We start from the raw sequence: 17,414 nt of genomic DNA, 5'->3' as shown, positions 1-17,414 counted from the left end.
ATAAGGGGGAAATCTTACTTTTGAAACTTATTTTGATCTTTTACACCATTTCCAACAATGCTAGTTTTGCAGTCATAGCTCCATTTTCACTTGAGGGAACCCTGCCTAAACCTCTCCCTATCTCACTAGAAAAGCAAATCTTAACCATTACCACTAACAGGATCCAGGCTATCAATACTGCTATAGAGGTGCACTTTGTGAGGCTGATCGCCACTAACAGTAGAGAATAAGAGCAACTACAAAGGCACGTAATAACTTCTCTTCCTTAATTTCATCAGGGGACAGGACTTAGTCAAGAGGGAATGTCATAGAGCCTTGGTTTTTTTCCATGATCCTGACAGACCAAGAGCTACTTGTCTTTCTTCATTTTGTATCATGAATTTTCAGAGTAAAAAAGATGCATAGTAATTGCTGAGTAGGACTGGTGGAGTGGCTCAAGTGGTAGAGTGCCTTTCTAGCAAGCTTGAAACCCTGAGTTCAAACCCCAGTACTGCCAAAAAAAAAAGAAAAAACAAAAGTTGTTGAGTGAATTAATAAATGGGACAAGTAGGCCCAAAGACAAAAATAAATAAATACATTAATTAGTTAACTTACTGATTTTAAAAAGGAACCAGTGCTGTTTCAGGAGAATGACCCAGTAGGATTTCTCCTTTGCTTAGGGTTAGTGGTGTAAGCATGGCTACCCTTGCAGAATCCCTGACTTGTCCAAAATCTTTAGTTGTCTCTTTCACCAGTGGTGGAACTCCTGTGTTCTCAAATGCTTCAGCTGGGGAAAAACCTGATTTACCCAACCACAGAATCTTCAGTCATCTCATTAACTGAGAACAATTTTAGGCAAATCCTTACTGTGCCATGTGGCCTATGAAGTGCATGTTAGATCTAAACTGTGTCTGATTAGACTGAGACTTTTGGACCAGAATGTCTTATAGGTCATCAGATGACACATTGTTACTCTTGGAGATTCTAGGGTTGGTCCTGGGTTTGGGGTGAGAGCTGATCTTCCCTACTGCTAAAAGGGATGACACCTCTGCCCTGTTGCTGGCCATCAAGTAATCTGTGGAAGACATTTTGGCACCAGGTGAACATCCAGTATCGTGCCAATCTGCCACCAGCATCCATTGATTGAACCAATCATTTCATTCAGGGTGGCAAACCTCTGTCTTTTCACACAATTATTTCCTGGCTATGGATATGACAGGGCCCCGTTGATTTTTGAGTGTTTAGTCATCTTGTTAGTAGTTTTTAATCTCTTCCATCATGTTTTCTCTTTGTCCCTCACTCTTCTGCCTCTGTACCCTGACACCACCAGTTCTTACTTCCCCTTCCTCCTTTCTTCCTGACCATTAGGGAAAATGCTTCAGTAAAGCCCACCACCTTGTTACCTAAAACTCTTAGGGAGCCTTACCTCTGGGGGTCTTCTTCTTGAGGCCTTAACCTTACTTTTAGACACTTGTCATTATCTTTGTCTAAAGGTCATAGCTAAATTGAATAAAAGGAAAGCTGTGTTTTCCCGTCGATGCACAAAGGCAGTATTGACTTCCCTAATCCAGTTTGCTGAGGGGTGAGAGAATTAAATTAGATATCTAAGCACAGAAATTGAGAGCCTTTGAAAACAAAGATAAGGAGACAAGACTGTATTTTCCCTTTTCCTGGGAGCTCTATGCTCAAGATTTTGCAGGTGTGTCATCTGATCCATGGCTTGCATCGATCAAAACTGTGCCAATGCATATTTAATCAGCAAGGGGACCCTGGATGCATTATAGCCATCATCCCTATATTGAATGGACTGTCAGACTTTCTGCACACTCCTCCACCCCCACCCTCCTCTGGACCCATGCCCCCTCCTCTCCCTTGTTTGGGAAGCTTCTGCATTTTGTCTGAGCAGCTAAAAAGTTTCTTTGTTTTTAGCTGCTGATGCATACAGTGCTACTGAGGAGAATACAAACAAGTGGAGTCCTAAAGTGTTTATTTTGTCTACAAAGACAAGCTAAACCAATTCAGATCCTTGAGGAAGATTTTCAAACCCTGAAAATGAACAAGAAAAACTAAAAGAAAAGAAATACACTTTTCAACTTTTCATGTGTGGGTTTTTTAGAAAGAGTCGGTTATATTAAGATTAAAAGAAAAATGATTCCAGGTTAAATACTTTAGTGATAGAAGTAAAGAATCAATACTTTAATGCTATTTTCTTTTAAAAGCTCCCTGTTTTTGATAGTTAGGGTGTTGTTAGCAAATATTTTATCAGTTCAGTTTGCATGATGAAGTTTACCGTTGTGTCAGCAATCTCTGATACCATTAGGAAATTAGGTGACTATAAAAAAGTTTTTTAAAAAAGATGGAAGATAAACAAAAAGTTAGAGCTGGGTGAATTTTTTTTTTTAAGGTTTCCAAGGTTTTGTGGCAGCTTGCATTGGTGGGGGCTCTTAAAGTGGCAGAAGGTTTGGACTTTTGCCACAGACAGGTTATGTCATGGGATTGTGGTCACCATTGACTTTCACACAGGTTCCAAAGCCTGAATATCCAGACAGTGTTGTCTGACAAACAGATGTAATGCACCAAGTCTGTTTAGAATAAAGAGCAACAGACTGTGAGCACATGTTTGGGACTCATTTAAACTCATCAGCCTGGTCTAGCTCAGAGTTCCCTGCTCTAGTCTACTTTTGAGGTAGCTTCTTATGGGTAAAGTAACAAGGTATTTTTTTTCCCCCTCCTGCTGCAGTTTGCTGCAGAGACTCATGGGAAATCATTTGCATACATCTTATTACAAAGACTGACTACTTCCTGGCTTAGACAAAGTGTTGCCTGATAAACAGACTTAACACACAAATGTCTGTCTGGAATAAACACCAGCAAGCTGAGATTTACATTTCCATTATCAGAGATAATCTCTTTCCCAGTATATGGGAATTAAGAACCTTTTCTTTTAAACCAGATCTGTGTTGTTGATGTTTTAGATCAGAATCCCATCATGTGTGGCTTGGGGTTGATTTTTAAAAAGAAAGGAAAGATTGTTTGGATAAGAAGACTGGTATGGCCAAAATAAAAATGCTTTTTCTTTTGTTAATTTATAACTTTCATAACCAGGTTTTCATACCTAACTTTATTTGATCTCACAACAACCCTGTTAAATTATGCAGAGTGATCAAGTGGCCCCATTTTACAGATGGAGAAACTGAGAGCTAGGGCAGTTAAATTATATAGCTGAGATTTTTAGGACACTCTTTTTACCATTTCATACTCTCTTCTACAATGAAATACAAATGCAAGAAAGTTGACATTCAAGATGCTACCTGAACTTAAATATCATGGTTTACCCTTCATAGCAGGCATTTTATTCTTTAAATAAATTACTGACATCCAGATGTGTCAGTGTACTGCATATGAATTATAACTCATTATGCATCACTTTCATTTGATGCATTTATTTTTATAACATGAAAGGATACAGGAACATTTTCTACTTTAAGTTAGATAGATGACTATATGATAATCTTCAAGTATATATAAAAACTTTAAGACCCCACTGTTACTATTAATTTTGATTGTAAAAAAGAGTGACTGAGAGGAGGAAGTTGGTGGTAATTCTGATATGTGATAATTTCACAGTAAAGGCTTTTACGTAAGACTTTATTTACATAGATCTTTGCAGAGGAACAGGTAGGTGACCAGGTTGACGCAGTTACGAGTTCTGAATTAACCAACGTGTCAACACAGCTCCTCTTACAGGAAGAACAAAACTCAAAATGATTTCCTAAACATTTTAGTCATAGAGCCTCGATAGAGAAAATATGAGCAGTTGTAAATGCTGTCCTGTAGCACACTGCGTATCTTTTATTACCACTAGCTTCGTATCATGGACTTCACTTATAACATCACTGAAAAGCGAGTCACCCCTTGAAAGCTACCTGATGCAAAGATCAAAGATTTAATGATTGAGTCATTTTGTCACTTCTCTCAGAGTGACTGAATGTAGAATTTTTAAAGCTTAGAAATGATTCCTCTCCACTGTCATCTCGCAATAGTTACGCCATTTAATTTTGCTCTCAGTGTGTTAAAACTGTGTATCTTTCCACAACCTCCTCATGCACATAGAAAACTAACACATTTGTGAGTAGGTGATAAGACAGTTGAATCACTCTTCAACCTAAACAGTCTCCTCACCATACACAGTCCCGACTAGACAGATGGGCCCTGAATACCAGCATTAATGCCAAAAAGTCTAATTCCTGCAAATTTAATATTTCACAAATTTCTTCTTCAGAAAGGCATTACAAAAAGGAAAGTTTTAAGAAAGAAAAATGGTAGTAACCCAGATTATATAACAATCTTAAATAGGTCTGGAAAATGCCATACACGGGTGCGGCTAAGGGGTGGATCTCCAGAGCAGCTGGCAGCCCCGGGGTGGTCTGGTGGACCCCTTCCAAGTGGCTGCTGCATGAACACAGCCTTCCCTCTCCCTCGAATCCAATGTGTACAATCTAGCCGGGTCCTAGCTCTTCCCTCGGCCCTATCTTCCTGGCACCCTTGGCGAAAGGACTTGCTGTGCACACTGTCATGTACTGCACTTATCCTACAAACGCCTCGTTTTGGCTTACTGGGAAAGTTGTATAGATCAGATTTTGTATTTTAATGTTGTAAAGATAAGACTTCCCACTTAAAGAACTGGGGAATGTTTCCATTTCTAAAGCTTAAGAAAACTTATTTGATGTGACTAACCTTATAATTTACCTGTTTTAAGAACCAGGTCATTGTATGTTAATTTTCAATAGGTGAGCCACAGTTGTTTGCCTTAATTGACCTGAAATAGTGGTTTGGTTATTCGCTGTGCATAAAGGATTTATCCACTCTGTGGAAATGCTAATAATCATTGTGTGTTTTCAGTGTTTCAGATTTTCTGATGGTGTTACAGATTTCTGTTTGTTCTTCGCTAGACCATGATGGACGATGTAATATTTAGCTGATGGTGTTGTATTCGTCCATGTTTACATTTAAGCTACAAATTGTGTATACATATGTATACCTGTACACTGACATTTCATTCTCTCAAATAAGGTTTTCAAATATTTCTTCACATTTCAGTCTGTAAAGTCATGGTCATACTAGAAAACATAGACAATATTACTAAAGATCGTTAGTGCTACAATAATAACTTCCTTAAGAATAGCAACTATGAGACCAGTATGCAAAATGTGACCACCACAGCCATTTGATTTTCTAGATTTCCTTACTGTAGTCAATATGTTATGACACTAGGTGATCAAAATAGAGTAATTCTACCCCAGCACAATAATATAATTAAAAAAATATTAAAAAATGAAGTAATTGTAAATCTTATACTACCAATCAGAAATAGAATTAGTTTTTCTATTATAACCTCATGGATGTAGAAAAATGAATTATTTAGGCTGACTCTGTTGCAAAGTACTCATGTTCCCACTCCTTAAGAAACAAATACTTACCTAAATTTTGAATGTCGTTAAGGGCTACTGTTGCAGACGGTCACTGTTTATTACTGCCAGTGGTGCCAATCCTTAGTTGTTATTTTATTTTATTCCAGTATTTCTCCTACCTTTACATTTACTCCTGTTTTTATCTTTTTTTTTTTTTACACTTTGAAAACTCCAACTCTTTTAAGCAGAATTTTCACTTTCTTTCACTTGACTAACTCACTTTTATGTCTGGATGGTTTCTGGTTTCTTCTTATCGTTTTTTAATTGAGGTGATTTAAAACTGGGCCCAAAATTCTAACAAAGGCTTTTCAGACCTCTTCTTTAGCCAGGTTGAAACTTAGGCTGAATTATTTTTCTAGTGGAGCCAGAATTTGTACTTTTATGGTACATAGACTTTTGTTGCCATCATGTTCATTGAATAGGAAATATGCTGGTGTGTTTTGGGAGAGGATTTTTCACCACGAAGTGTCTGCTCTTTTTATCAAGCTGTTCACAATAGCGGTTAGGTTCCGAGGCACTCTGTGGACACCGGAGGATGGTAGATTTCTCCACCCTTTGTATTTTTTGAATGTGTGAAATCTTCTTGCCATCCATCATTTTAGCCTGTACACATTTCTAGAGAACCTCCTGTGTGTCAGACACCATCCTCAGCTCAGCCTCCGTGGTCCATGAATCAGCAGGTCACAGGAGGTGACTGCAACTTCTTGACACTGCAAAATTTCCAAATCATCCACAGACTGGAGGGCTGCACCTCGCCTTGCCTTGCCAGCCCCAAGAAGGAGGATGCTAAGCAGAGATAAAGGGCTTTTCCACCCTCCTTTTTCATCTTGTAAGTCTCACTCCCCTTTTGGGTGTACATTTGGTATATTTTGCACAGTGATTCAATGTCACTGGCCGTTGTTCACTGCAAGGGAGCTGAACAAATGAAAATCCATCTCTTCATTTCATCAGTTGCTGAGCTCTGTAGCTGGGCCAGGCACCCTGTTGAAGGTATTGGGGATGAGAAGAGGAAGCAGGAACTCCTTTTCTATAGGAGTTCAAGTTCTCATAGGAGATCACTTAGCATCACCTTTGCACAGTTACATCCATTGCACCACGAGAGATGTATGTACAATGTAAGATAGACTGTAGAAGAGGAAGTACGTAATGCTAGGTTAAGGGGATGGAAGATTTAGCAATATTCCACTTTTGCAAGAAGAGTGAAAACGTAAAATATAGGAAAGGGATACCTGTATTTTGGCCTCACCACATTTAGTGCATTAACATGTTTTTGTCATTCTTTGCCTTCCCCAAAGAAGTACTTTAGTGAGGTTCTATTCTGAAGGGGAGCAGAATTGAGGTTGGAGAACTGAATACCTATGTAAGTAGCAAACCCACCCCAAGGTTTCTGTTTTCATATTATACAGCTTATAAAGGAGACACTAATATGTAGACATTAGGATTTATTTTATTCCTTTCCCTAGTGATTATATTGATAGTGAACTATCTTTGTCTGAGTACCCCAGCAATATAGCTGTAGGCGCCATGAAAATGCATAGATGGATGTCTACCAGTTCGATTAAGAGGTCTTAACCCAGCCTTCTGTATGCAAACTCTGTCTATTTTAGTTTTAAATTTCTGCTCATAAATTTTTTAAAAACCCAAAGAAATACTGCTTTTCAAGGTTGGGTTGAAGTCTAAGGTTCCTTAAACAAAAAGCAAATCCCTAGATGGGAAAAAATTGATAACTCTAATGCACTTCCTCACAATAGCATTTCCAACTCCATCATTTAAACACACTCTAAGTAATGTTCTCTTCATTGGAGAACACAAATCTTCCGACTTTTAACCAGCAGCAAACTCACTGCTGTGGGCAGGGCTCAGATTTAAGAGGGACATCCAATTTCGTTGGGTTCGTTTTCGAGGGCCTTTAATAATTTCAGGTGGGAGGACTCAAGCAACTGCATGATAATTGTCCAGAACAGACATAAAGTTACCTTGGCTTCTGACAAGTCTCTGGGAAGTATATAAAAGAGAAGAGTAATTAATTGTTAACCTTCTTGATAGTATTTTAACACAAATGCTTAAGAAAGAGATCTTTCATTTCTGTCAACTTTGTATGCATAGAAATGAATTTGTGATCCTGGTCATCAGGTTGATCCCACTCTTACTGGCATCAGTGACTTTTTGCAATACCAGAAAAGAAACTGCCCATGTGTTCTCCTCGTAGAAAGCACCAGGACTGGATGCTTTCACTCCTTCCTTAGTTCTGAAAGGAAACGGTATTAAACAGCCCAGGGTAGAAAATAATTATGGAAGTTTTTAGATTGCTCAGATTTTCTTTAGAGCTTTAGTTTTGCCTGTCCCTTTCTGGGATGGGCTATTATCTTAGTATAGCAGACCTGGGGTGGATAGCAGTGTCTCTCCAGGTTTTGAATAAAACTGAGAAATTGCACTCCGCTTTCACTTTGGCTACATGCCTCTTCTGTGTTTGCATCTGAGCCTTCGAGAGAGCGCCGCAACCCCTTTCAGACAACTCTGAGCATTTTCTTGTCTCTTAGTCCTTTGCTGCTGCCTTGCTTGTTTTCCTGTGGCTTAGAATTTTAAACTAACTTTGAGCATATATAATATTCATCATTTATTGAGGTTCATCTTTTCTATAACTATGTTTCATTTCTCTAAAGGTAGGGTGACAAACCAAATATAAGTAAAAAATAAAAAGAAAAAAGTTCACTTTCAGATTAAAAAAATGTTTGGGGATCTATCTTTATCCCTTTTGATTTAATATTGATGGGTAAATATCAGAAAAGTCATTAGCTATTTTATATAGAAATTAATTGAGAGAAAATGTGTTTTCCATTCGTTCACAGGGCAGCAATTAATCATAAAGATACTGTACCCACAAGTAGAATGTCAGCGGCGCCTTTAAAGTAGAGAGTTATATTTGCTAGTATTAGTCCAGAGAAAATGTTATGTTTGGCAAAATTTTGGGTACCTGTTCTGGGATATGATCAAGAAGAATTTTGACTTCTCCTAAAATGAAATTAGATACTTTGCTTTAATTTTAAGTGTAGAGATTAATAGTTTAAGATTTTTTGGAATAAAAATAATGGAGGACAGTGTCTCTAAAACATGCCGAATTACTTCTCAAAATATTTAATTTGTAAATTTGAATGACAAAATTGTAGGATCTGTCCTTAGAAAAAGAGAAAGTAATTATGCTGTACTTTTAAATCATCTGCTCTAAGTGTAATATTAATTTATGTAGTTAAAATTTCAAATATGACCTCGATATAAATTTATTTGCATTTTGAATTTTAGTACAGGTTTTGTATTTAATTTTACAGTTCATTCTGAAGGATTCTTCTGAAGGTTTTTGATACGTCATGATTTTTATTTGAGTGTTCACCTTAGTAATTGTTACAAGATGATAAAAGCCGTTGGCTTTGCAGGACTTAAACAAAAATTCACCATTTTGCAACTTTTGTTATTTGAACCTTTGAATCAACAATATTTTTGTCCTAGTCACCAGGTTAAGATTATCTGAAAATTCTAAAGTATGTTCTTTATAGTACTTACCTATAATTAAAATCTTAATTTGCTTAAAAGCAGGTAGTCCTTTTAAGTAACAAGTAGCATTTCCAGACCTCCAGTCACCAGCAGGGCTACTTCTTAGTACAGTATCACCAAGAAAGAGCAGGATGACCTGTGACTCCATTCAATAGAGTGATACTTTCCATTTCATCCTGCTTAAGTCTCACGAACTCTTGATCTTGCGTTGAACTTCTTGCTGAAATGTGGTCAGATTTCAGATCGCTAATTCAACCTTGTGAACTCAAAGTAAAGTTTGGATCCTGCCTTTCCACAGGTACTTTTTTTTTTTTTTTTAAGAACTTGTGTTTATTAGGTTGCTTTTAAGTGCTGTCTCAGAAAATGCTTTATTCCCTTTGAAGCATTTTGTGTGATTTTTCTCACCTCAAAAATAAATCACAAATATACTTGCTTCCAATTCTGCGAAATTCTTTTGATCATTGTTAATGTTACCTAATTTTAAAATTAAATGTTTTATTTTAAATTATCCTAAAATTAAATTAAATTAAAATTTGATTTCATGGTGTTAATTTTTTAGTTCAAAAGTCATTGTGTTTTAAAAAGAAGGAATCAATTTAATTCTGTAAAGGTGTACAAGAACCTATTTTCGGTAGCAAATCAATTTGGCATCTCCAAAATCCATCCATGCAGCAGGAAAACAGTACTTACTCAGTAGAGGACATGTGAACTTTCAGAGAGCCTCTCTGAGCTACTCGGTTATTTCAGGTACCTGTGCTAGAGGATTAGAACTCTGGTGTTGGATGCTCGTAGTCTGCGTAGTCTGTTGCTGCAACACAGAACTAAATATCAACAGAGCTTGCTACTGTTGTTTGGGCTGCTTTTATATACCAGCTTCAAAATATGTTTTGACACTTTATTACGTTCTGAATCAAGCTTCAGATGTGTGTAATGAAGGATGAAGTCTTTATCAGACTCCAGTGTATAAATAATGAAGATGAGAAGTTTGGAAATGGTCTTTCTAGAAGAGAATGGTTTCTGAAGGAACTTCAATTTCTGATCTGTCATAAAACAAAGTACTAGAGGTGCAAACAGAACAGTGCACTCTCTCTAAAGGCACAGGGACTGTCCTTCTGCCCCCCGCTTTTTTTCCCTTCCCATCTTTTCTTTTTTCACTCATCCTGTCATTTCTCTAACGTTCTCATTCCTAGTTTATAGGCCTGAACCTTGTGAGAAAGTCTGGCACCTCTGATCCACTTTCCCTCACAGACCCTGTAATTTTTGGCTGTATTTTTATGTTTTTCAGATTCAAGTCAGTCTGAAAGTCCCAGCCAGCCAAGTGACTCTGACATTAAGGACCAGCCAGAAAACGGTAAGTTTAGCGTGGGACTCTGGCTGCTGTATTAGTGCCCACAGGAGCCAGTAGCCAATGCAGCGTGAAGATTTCGGGGTCCGCCTTATGGGTGACCCACATAGAAATGACTCTGAGGACTGATTCAAAGAGAAAGCTTGCGTTTAGGAGGGCACACTCTTTGTTCTCTGGATCACCCAGCAGGCCCATCCCCACCCCGAACACTGTCAGCGCCCTGAAAACCTTAATTCCCAAGGAAGTGTATAACCTAACGAAACCATGAGAGGCACAGTTCATTTTCTAGGTCAGATTCTTTTCCTGATATCCTCCACTAAAATTCCAAAATGTGTTTCTTACCTCTGTAATATTTAATAGGTTACGTGACCTCTCGGGGTATCGATTTGATTCTCTAAAATGGAGTAATAGTACCTGCCTGCGGAAGACTTAAATAAGGTGTGTGCTGAATGTATTTAGCACACTGTCTCTCATAGAGTTTGTACAAAATAAAAATGCTGGCAGTGAGTCAGTATTATTCTTTACATTTTTCTTGTCCATAAATAGGTACCATACTTTGTTTTTCACTTACTTTGAGTGACCTTGTTCTGTGGGTCTCCTTTTTGTTTTACATTTTTACATTTTGATCTCCATCCTATCTTTTGGAAAAGATAGGTGAACAGAGTAACATTGGTACTATGGGTTTGAAGATTTAGCTTGCCACATTAGCTATCCTATCACTCATTTTTCAGAATATATTTCATTTCCTAAGCCTGGGAAGTCTTTGTTACATTGCTGGCCTCTGGCATCAACTGTGAACTGACTAGTCCCCTCCTCATCCTGGTATGTTGGTGATATTTTCTTTATCAAAGTTTTTTTTTTTTTTTAAAGCAGGCAGTTAAGAAAAAGTGGGGGAGACCTCTAAAGGTTTGTTTTCAGTGTCATAGACAGCTACACATTATTTTTTGTTGACATTCAAAAGAATGATATTTATAGACTAGCTTCATTCCTTATTTTCCACTTGACTTACGGGTAAGCCTTAAATATTTCATTTTTTTTGTATACTATATTTGTACATAATCTCCCTGAAGATGCATTCAGAGCTATTCATTTTATTTTCATTTACAGAATTTTGTTAGGCTGTAGGGGTGTACAGTTCGCATACTTGGGTCTGGCTGCCCCTCTAGCAGGCCTGCGATTCATCTGTCTTCATAAAATGGCCGACAAGCTGTTCACATGCAAATATAAATTGAGAGCAGGAGAGGCCTGGCATGCCTTTCTGGAGCTGCCTGCAATACCGATATTGTGTGTTTCTATTCCAAAAAGCACTGGGGATTGAGCCTGTTTTTTTCGGCCAAAGGCGTGGTGATACCAGCCAAGTTTGCTTTTAACCCCTGATTACTTGGTGCTACCTCGAGGATTCGCAGTACCATTTTGGGGTGAGATGGTGTGAGTTCAAAGAAAGCAAGTATTCAAGTATCAGAGATAAGTTACAAATCCCTACCTTTCCAATTTCTACTCATTTCCAAGAGAAAGAAGTAGAAGCTGCTTTGCCTTAGACCATCCCAATTGAAGGAATGTCAGCATACTCAGTTCCCTCTATCTGCCCTATGTCTACTTCTGATGAAGTAGTAGAGGGAAAATATCTCTTCCTAAAGACATAGAATCCCTAGTGGAAATAAATGAAGATGTCAGGACAAGTTATTTACATATGCCAGGTAACTTCCTGCTTCCGATGTGGCTTTGGTCAAGCACATATTCTCTGGTCTTCATTACCTCAGGTTATGAACAGGAGTTTCTGAAATGTGTCTGTGTTTGTTCTTGCTTTGTTTTGAAAGAGAGAATTCTCATAGATGCATCAACAAAGCTCTGTGATGCTTTGGAATCTCACTATATGAAGATGTAACAAACTCTGTTCAAATGAAGTGGGAACCCATTATTCCTGTATCACTACATGTATGCAAGGGGAAAGTAATCTTTTTAACCTAGCTTTTGAGAAGGTAATGGGAAACGAATGGTATTTCCCTAGTAAACCATGGAGAATGAATAGACAAATGGTAACATGCTGTTTGATCCAAAACTGTAAACTAGGCCATGTAACTTTACCTAAAGTGGATGCAGCTGTTTCTTCCCTGTCCAGCTAGTCTGTTTTTTTCCTGTGGAATTTTTGCTTTCTTTACTTATACTCCCTTAAGACTCAACTGTAAAAGAAAACAAATCTTTGTCCAATTAGAACATTAGATGAGCATTTTGAAGGAATTATCTGAAGCCCAGAGATAAAATACCAGAATCTCTGAAAGTCAAAATTGGTGTAATAATGATTAAAAACTGTCTCTGGAGTCAGACTGATCTGTGTTCAAATTAAATAAGTAGCTATGTGACTGAGTGAGCTTTTGCTCCAATCTCAGTTTTCTTTTTCGTAAAATAGATATACTAAAAGAACCTGCCTAATGAGTATTGAAATGAGAATTTGCATAGGAAGTAGCTTAATGCCTTCTTCATAGTAAGGGCCCAAAGGTAACCATGACTGCTCTCCAGTTAAGGCTTGTCATAAATATAATGAGAACATATATTCAAGAAGTCCAAAGCTGGGAGCCTTGGAGTTGAAGGGATGGTGTCAGAAACAAACCAAGACTTCTGGGGACATCTTCTATGAACAAGTACTGTGCTCTAAAATATCAGGCATAAATTTTCTTCTTAAATTCCACATCCCCCGCAGCGCCACATCTACTTTACTGTAGTTCTAGTATCATGTTCTTTTCATCTCCCTTGAGTTTGAGAACCAGCTAACTGCAGAAGTGATTCAGAGTTGTTGGAAACTTCAGAGTGTATGCTCAGGGGGAAGGAGGTTCTAGTAAGAAGGAACATTGTCTAGATGTCTTTAATATTAGCTGAGTTTTTCCTTGACACAAACCAAAGAGGAAAAAGCTATATACAGATACACAGGCATAAATACCCAGGTATGATAGTGGTGCCTGGAAGCCAAAGTGAGAGGCAAGGTACTAATGGCCATAGTAGACCAATATCCCCCGCGCCATGATCAGGTAGTGGTCTGAGTATGAGCACTGTCATATTAGCTTATGCTTGATTATCATAGGGAATGCAATTCAAATAAAGTTTCCAGCTACAATGGGAATCAGTCATTTAATCCTTGTACATGTCGTGGAAGCCTCTTCTCTAGCTTTTCAACTGCCTTATTTGTTGGACTTTGACTTAGAACATCTAGTCAACCTACCTTTGTGAATTCCCATGATGTCCTTTGGCTACTGTTAAAAGCATTTGAGGGATATAACATCTGAAGTGTCTGTTTGATATTAGAGGCCTGTGAACAGTCCTTCAAAGCTTGCATACTGTGGTGCCCCAGGTCAATCATCAATGAGGGAAAAGCTCCTGAGATAGCTTTCCTACTGAATTCAAGGCACGCTTCTGTAGGGCCACATTGAATCAGTATCTGAGGAAACAGCACAGGCCAACACCAATGCTCTGAAAACACATTACCCCTCGGTGTTTCACCAGCGTCAGTGAGAGCACCCTGAACTAAAAAAAGAAAGAGTAAGATTACTTAGCCAGAAAAGGAAAAGTTATGTTCACATGTTTTGTTTTGTTTTGTTTTTCTGTTTACTATCTCTCATTATCTGCATACAAGCTGAAAACAACTTCATTTTAGTGGTTTTTAAATTGTGATGTTGATATGAAGAAATCAGAGTTGGTATTGCAATTACTTTCTTTGGGTTTAATCATGCTTGTTCCTCCTCATCTGTCTGGTAGCTGCACATATGTTGGTGGCATCAACCCTCAGATGGTCCTTTGCATTCAGTGGAAAGCCATTAATCATGATGCTTGTCCCAGATTTTGAAAATTTCCAACTCTGCCTGACAATTTGAAAATCAACCTGGGGTATTGGTTGAACCCAGCTTTCATGTTCACTATCTTTATTTATTCCATTCCCATCTTGAATTGTTAAACGAGGCATCAGTATTAAGTGTTGCTAGATGAACAAACAAACCACTTGTCTTCAATCATGATTGTCAGTATTTCATTAGTTACCATTTAACACATATCTGTGCATATTTTAATGTTTACAAAATAACTTGCAAGGCTACTGACTTCCTAACTAAAAATTTATACCTAGAATTCCCTTTGTAATCTAGGGGTGAGATAAGAAAACTATAAACTTCTGTTTCTCTTTTGGATAAACATTCTTTTATCTGATAATATGTTCTTAATAAATCATAGGCTCTTGCTTAATGTTTTAACTTTTACTGCCTCATATATATATTAGACATATTACAATATTAATAATAGTGGAAAGAAAAATAAAATTGTTAATTCTAAACTGAAAGAATTGTCAATGCTGGGTGGACTTCTTGTTTTAGGAGCTGTTTTGATCAATGTGTCATTTAGTTGGGTCATTTTAAGAATTTTGAAGGCAATTCAGCCTACAGTTTGCATTTTATTGGGGAAGCAGGAGCATTCTAGCACCATTGACTTGTAAATACATTCTATCAATATTTCATAATTTGCATGCCTTTCTTTTACAATTACTTAGCAACAGTTATTCTCTGCAGTGTTCTTTCAAAAAGCCCTGTAGGGACAGACACAGTAGAGTGACCACCAAAATAGCAGCAATAACAGTAATGATCAATATTCTAAAATATGTAAAGGTCCCAACTCAGGGAGACATTAAAACCTAAATGCCTTCTGGTTTCCTGCTCAGTATAATTAAATTCTGACTGATGAATTTTCAGCAATGTGATGGAGCCAGTCTCTTCCACGTCTCCTTTTTAACAGACCAGGGAGCTAGAATGTAGCTTGCTTGATCTGATGTTTCAGTTTGAAACTAAGTGAATTCTGCTTTCTCAAGTACTGTTAGCAGATGTGACCTATCATTGTTTGCAGAGGCTCCTTAGAAATGCCTCCAGACTTCTTGGGTCTTGCCTTGTGAAAGATGAGGTACAGGTGAGGTTGGGGGCTGCCCCCCTCTGCCCCCACAATGCATCATGTACTGTGCTTATACAGAATCCATTGTAGTTAAGAGGTCTTTTAACCTGAAAATGGAGAGAGGAGAGATTTGTAGTAATTTTCAAGAAGTGGTTATACCCTCACACATTATAAATATTTTATTATGTATACACAGAGGATAACTAGCTACACAGACTTTAGTTTGGTTGGCTAATAGCCAAATAGGGAAATGTTTTAGACATTCCCTGATTTTCATTTCTGATGGGATTAGCTGATGATCTATTTTAGCTATCTTCCCTTTTCCCACTTCCAGTCCCTCTCAAAAAATAATTACAGAGGAAAGAAGAAAAAAGGGGATTTCTTTCTGGTCCTCAAATTCATTTGTGCCTTTGATGCTTGTCCCAGGAGATACCCAGGAGTGCCCATCAAATGTAATATTCCATGTAAGAAAGCATTTTAAGTGTTTATTTGTAATTTATTTGGGATTTTGCAAATGTACCCACAGATTTGCATACTAAAAATATAAAAATATGTAGCAATATGATTCATGTAGTATGAATTAGGCTCAGTAAAGAAGTCAAATGAGGAGCCGTCATCAAATCACAGTGCAGTGGAAGGTGCACCTGCTGTTTGGTTGCAGCTCCATCTGCTATTGCTGTTTTCCCTATGATCTAAGCCTAGAGCTTTTGTGACAGGACCCTTTGACAAATACCTTAAAAGGACCACTTCTGAGGACCACTTTCCTATCCTTCCCCATCAATCAAATCTCAGCTTGGCAAAATATCGGGGATCAGAGGGTCCTTGGAGTCAGAAATAGTATATGAGCCTTCCTTGCCACAAATAATAGGTTCATTTCTGATTTGATATATGAATATGAATTTGTTTTTTTTTTAAGCATGTGTATTTTTTTTTTGGAAGGAACTACCCATTTGTAGCTAATATTCGTAAACTGAATGTAACATAAATAATTTATTTGGGGATTTGGAGTTGCTAATCCAGATTGATTAGTTGTCTGGTAGAAAAATTCATGTGGCCACAAGGATTTTTGGCACCTTTTCTTGCTCCAGCTTCCTCATTCTTTTTCTCTTCTTCAGGTTTTACTCAGCTCCTGGCAAGTCTGTTCCCCTGGCAAGAGCTTGTCGCTAAGGAAATCTTCTGGGATGTCTCAAATAGAGGTGGGGGAGGGGTAGTATTTACTGCATATTACTCTGCTCCATCTCAGTTGTTAATTTCTCTACTTGGTTGACTTTAGCCCAGAGGGAACAAGGGAGTTTCATATGCCTTATCCACAGGCATCATATGGCAAATTTCCAAAAAGAGAAGTGTAAAGGATATTGTGGCAAGGCCCAGCCAAATAGGAGTAGCCTTCCAACAATCTCTCCATGAAGGAGTCAGTGTTTTCTTAGATCCCTGTAGGTATTTTGCAACCAGAGAGCTTCTCAGCAAGCAGCACTTGTAAACTCAGAGATGAACAAGGAGAAGCCAAGTCACAGCTTCCGAATAGGTCAAATTAGCAAAGGAGAGCTGCCATTAAAAGTCTGACACTGAGCATCTGTTAAAGGAAAATCAGTTGTCCAAGTCACTTAAGGACTGCTGCCTTGGCTTTCTCGAGAATAAGTAATTCAATTGATAGTTATTAAGGATCTGCTTGGTACATATGGACTTTGAGTTGGATGTGTTGAGAGAATACAGAGATGGATCAGATATAGTGCTCTTGAGGTCCTGTCACTTTAGGAAAGATGAAAAGACATGATTCATTCATTTCATGCAACAGGTTATTTACCAAGTGCATTCTGAGAACCAGGCATTAGTGTAGGCGTTGAACTGAACAAAAGACAAAATACCCGCTTAATTGAGCTTACCTTCTTGGGGGAGGAAGCCAACAATAAGCTAATGCACATGTAATATGCCAAGTGATACTGAGTGTTGGGAAGGTTAGCAAGATGAGAGGATGTAGAGTGGAGAACATGGTGCTTCTGTACACAGGTGCTCAGGGAATGCCTTTCTGATCTGTTGACATTTGAGCTAAGCCTGAAAGATTAACAGTAAACTCTGCTGACATTAGGGACTTTTGTTCTGTTTAGAGGGAGCAGTAAGTATAAAGGGCTTGAAGCAGGCTGGAGGAACAG

The 17,414-nt window shown here is 38.0% G+C and overlaps 1 protein-coding gene across 11 annotated transcripts in view; it reads left to right on the top strand.

Moving 5' to 3' along the window:
• The window catches only part of Nfia (nuclear factor I A), a 362,119-nt gene that overhangs the window by 177,143 nt on the left and 167,562 nt on the right, over nucleotides 1-17,414 (top strand). For 6 of the 11 annotated variants that reach the window (XM_074079960.1, XM_074079955.1, XM_074079956.1 and 3 more), the window contains 2 exons: nucleotides 10,285-10,350; nucleotides 16,380-16,460. The exons of 1 other annotated variant lie outside the window; for it this stretch is intronic. In XM_074079960.1, coding sequence (XP_073936061.1) covers nucleotides 10,285-10,350; nucleotides 16,380-16,460 — 147 coding nt within the window. The remainder of the gene's footprint in view (nucleotides 1-10,284; nucleotides 10,351-16,379; nucleotides 16,461-17,414) is intronic. 4 more of the 11 variants (XM_074079963.1, XM_020155999.2, XM_020155997.2 and 1 more) reach the window with 1 other exon arrangement.

This window comes from Castor canadensis, chromosome 7 (genome assembly GCF_047511655.1).
Source record: "Castor canadensis chromosome 7, mCasCan1.hap1v2, whole genome shotgun sequence".
Lineage (NCBI taxonomy): Eukaryota > Metazoa > Chordata > Mammalia > Rodentia > Castoridae > Castor > Castor canadensis.
The sequence above is the reverse complement of the archived record's forward strand: the minus strand, read 5'-3'. Positions and strand labels throughout refer to the sequence as shown.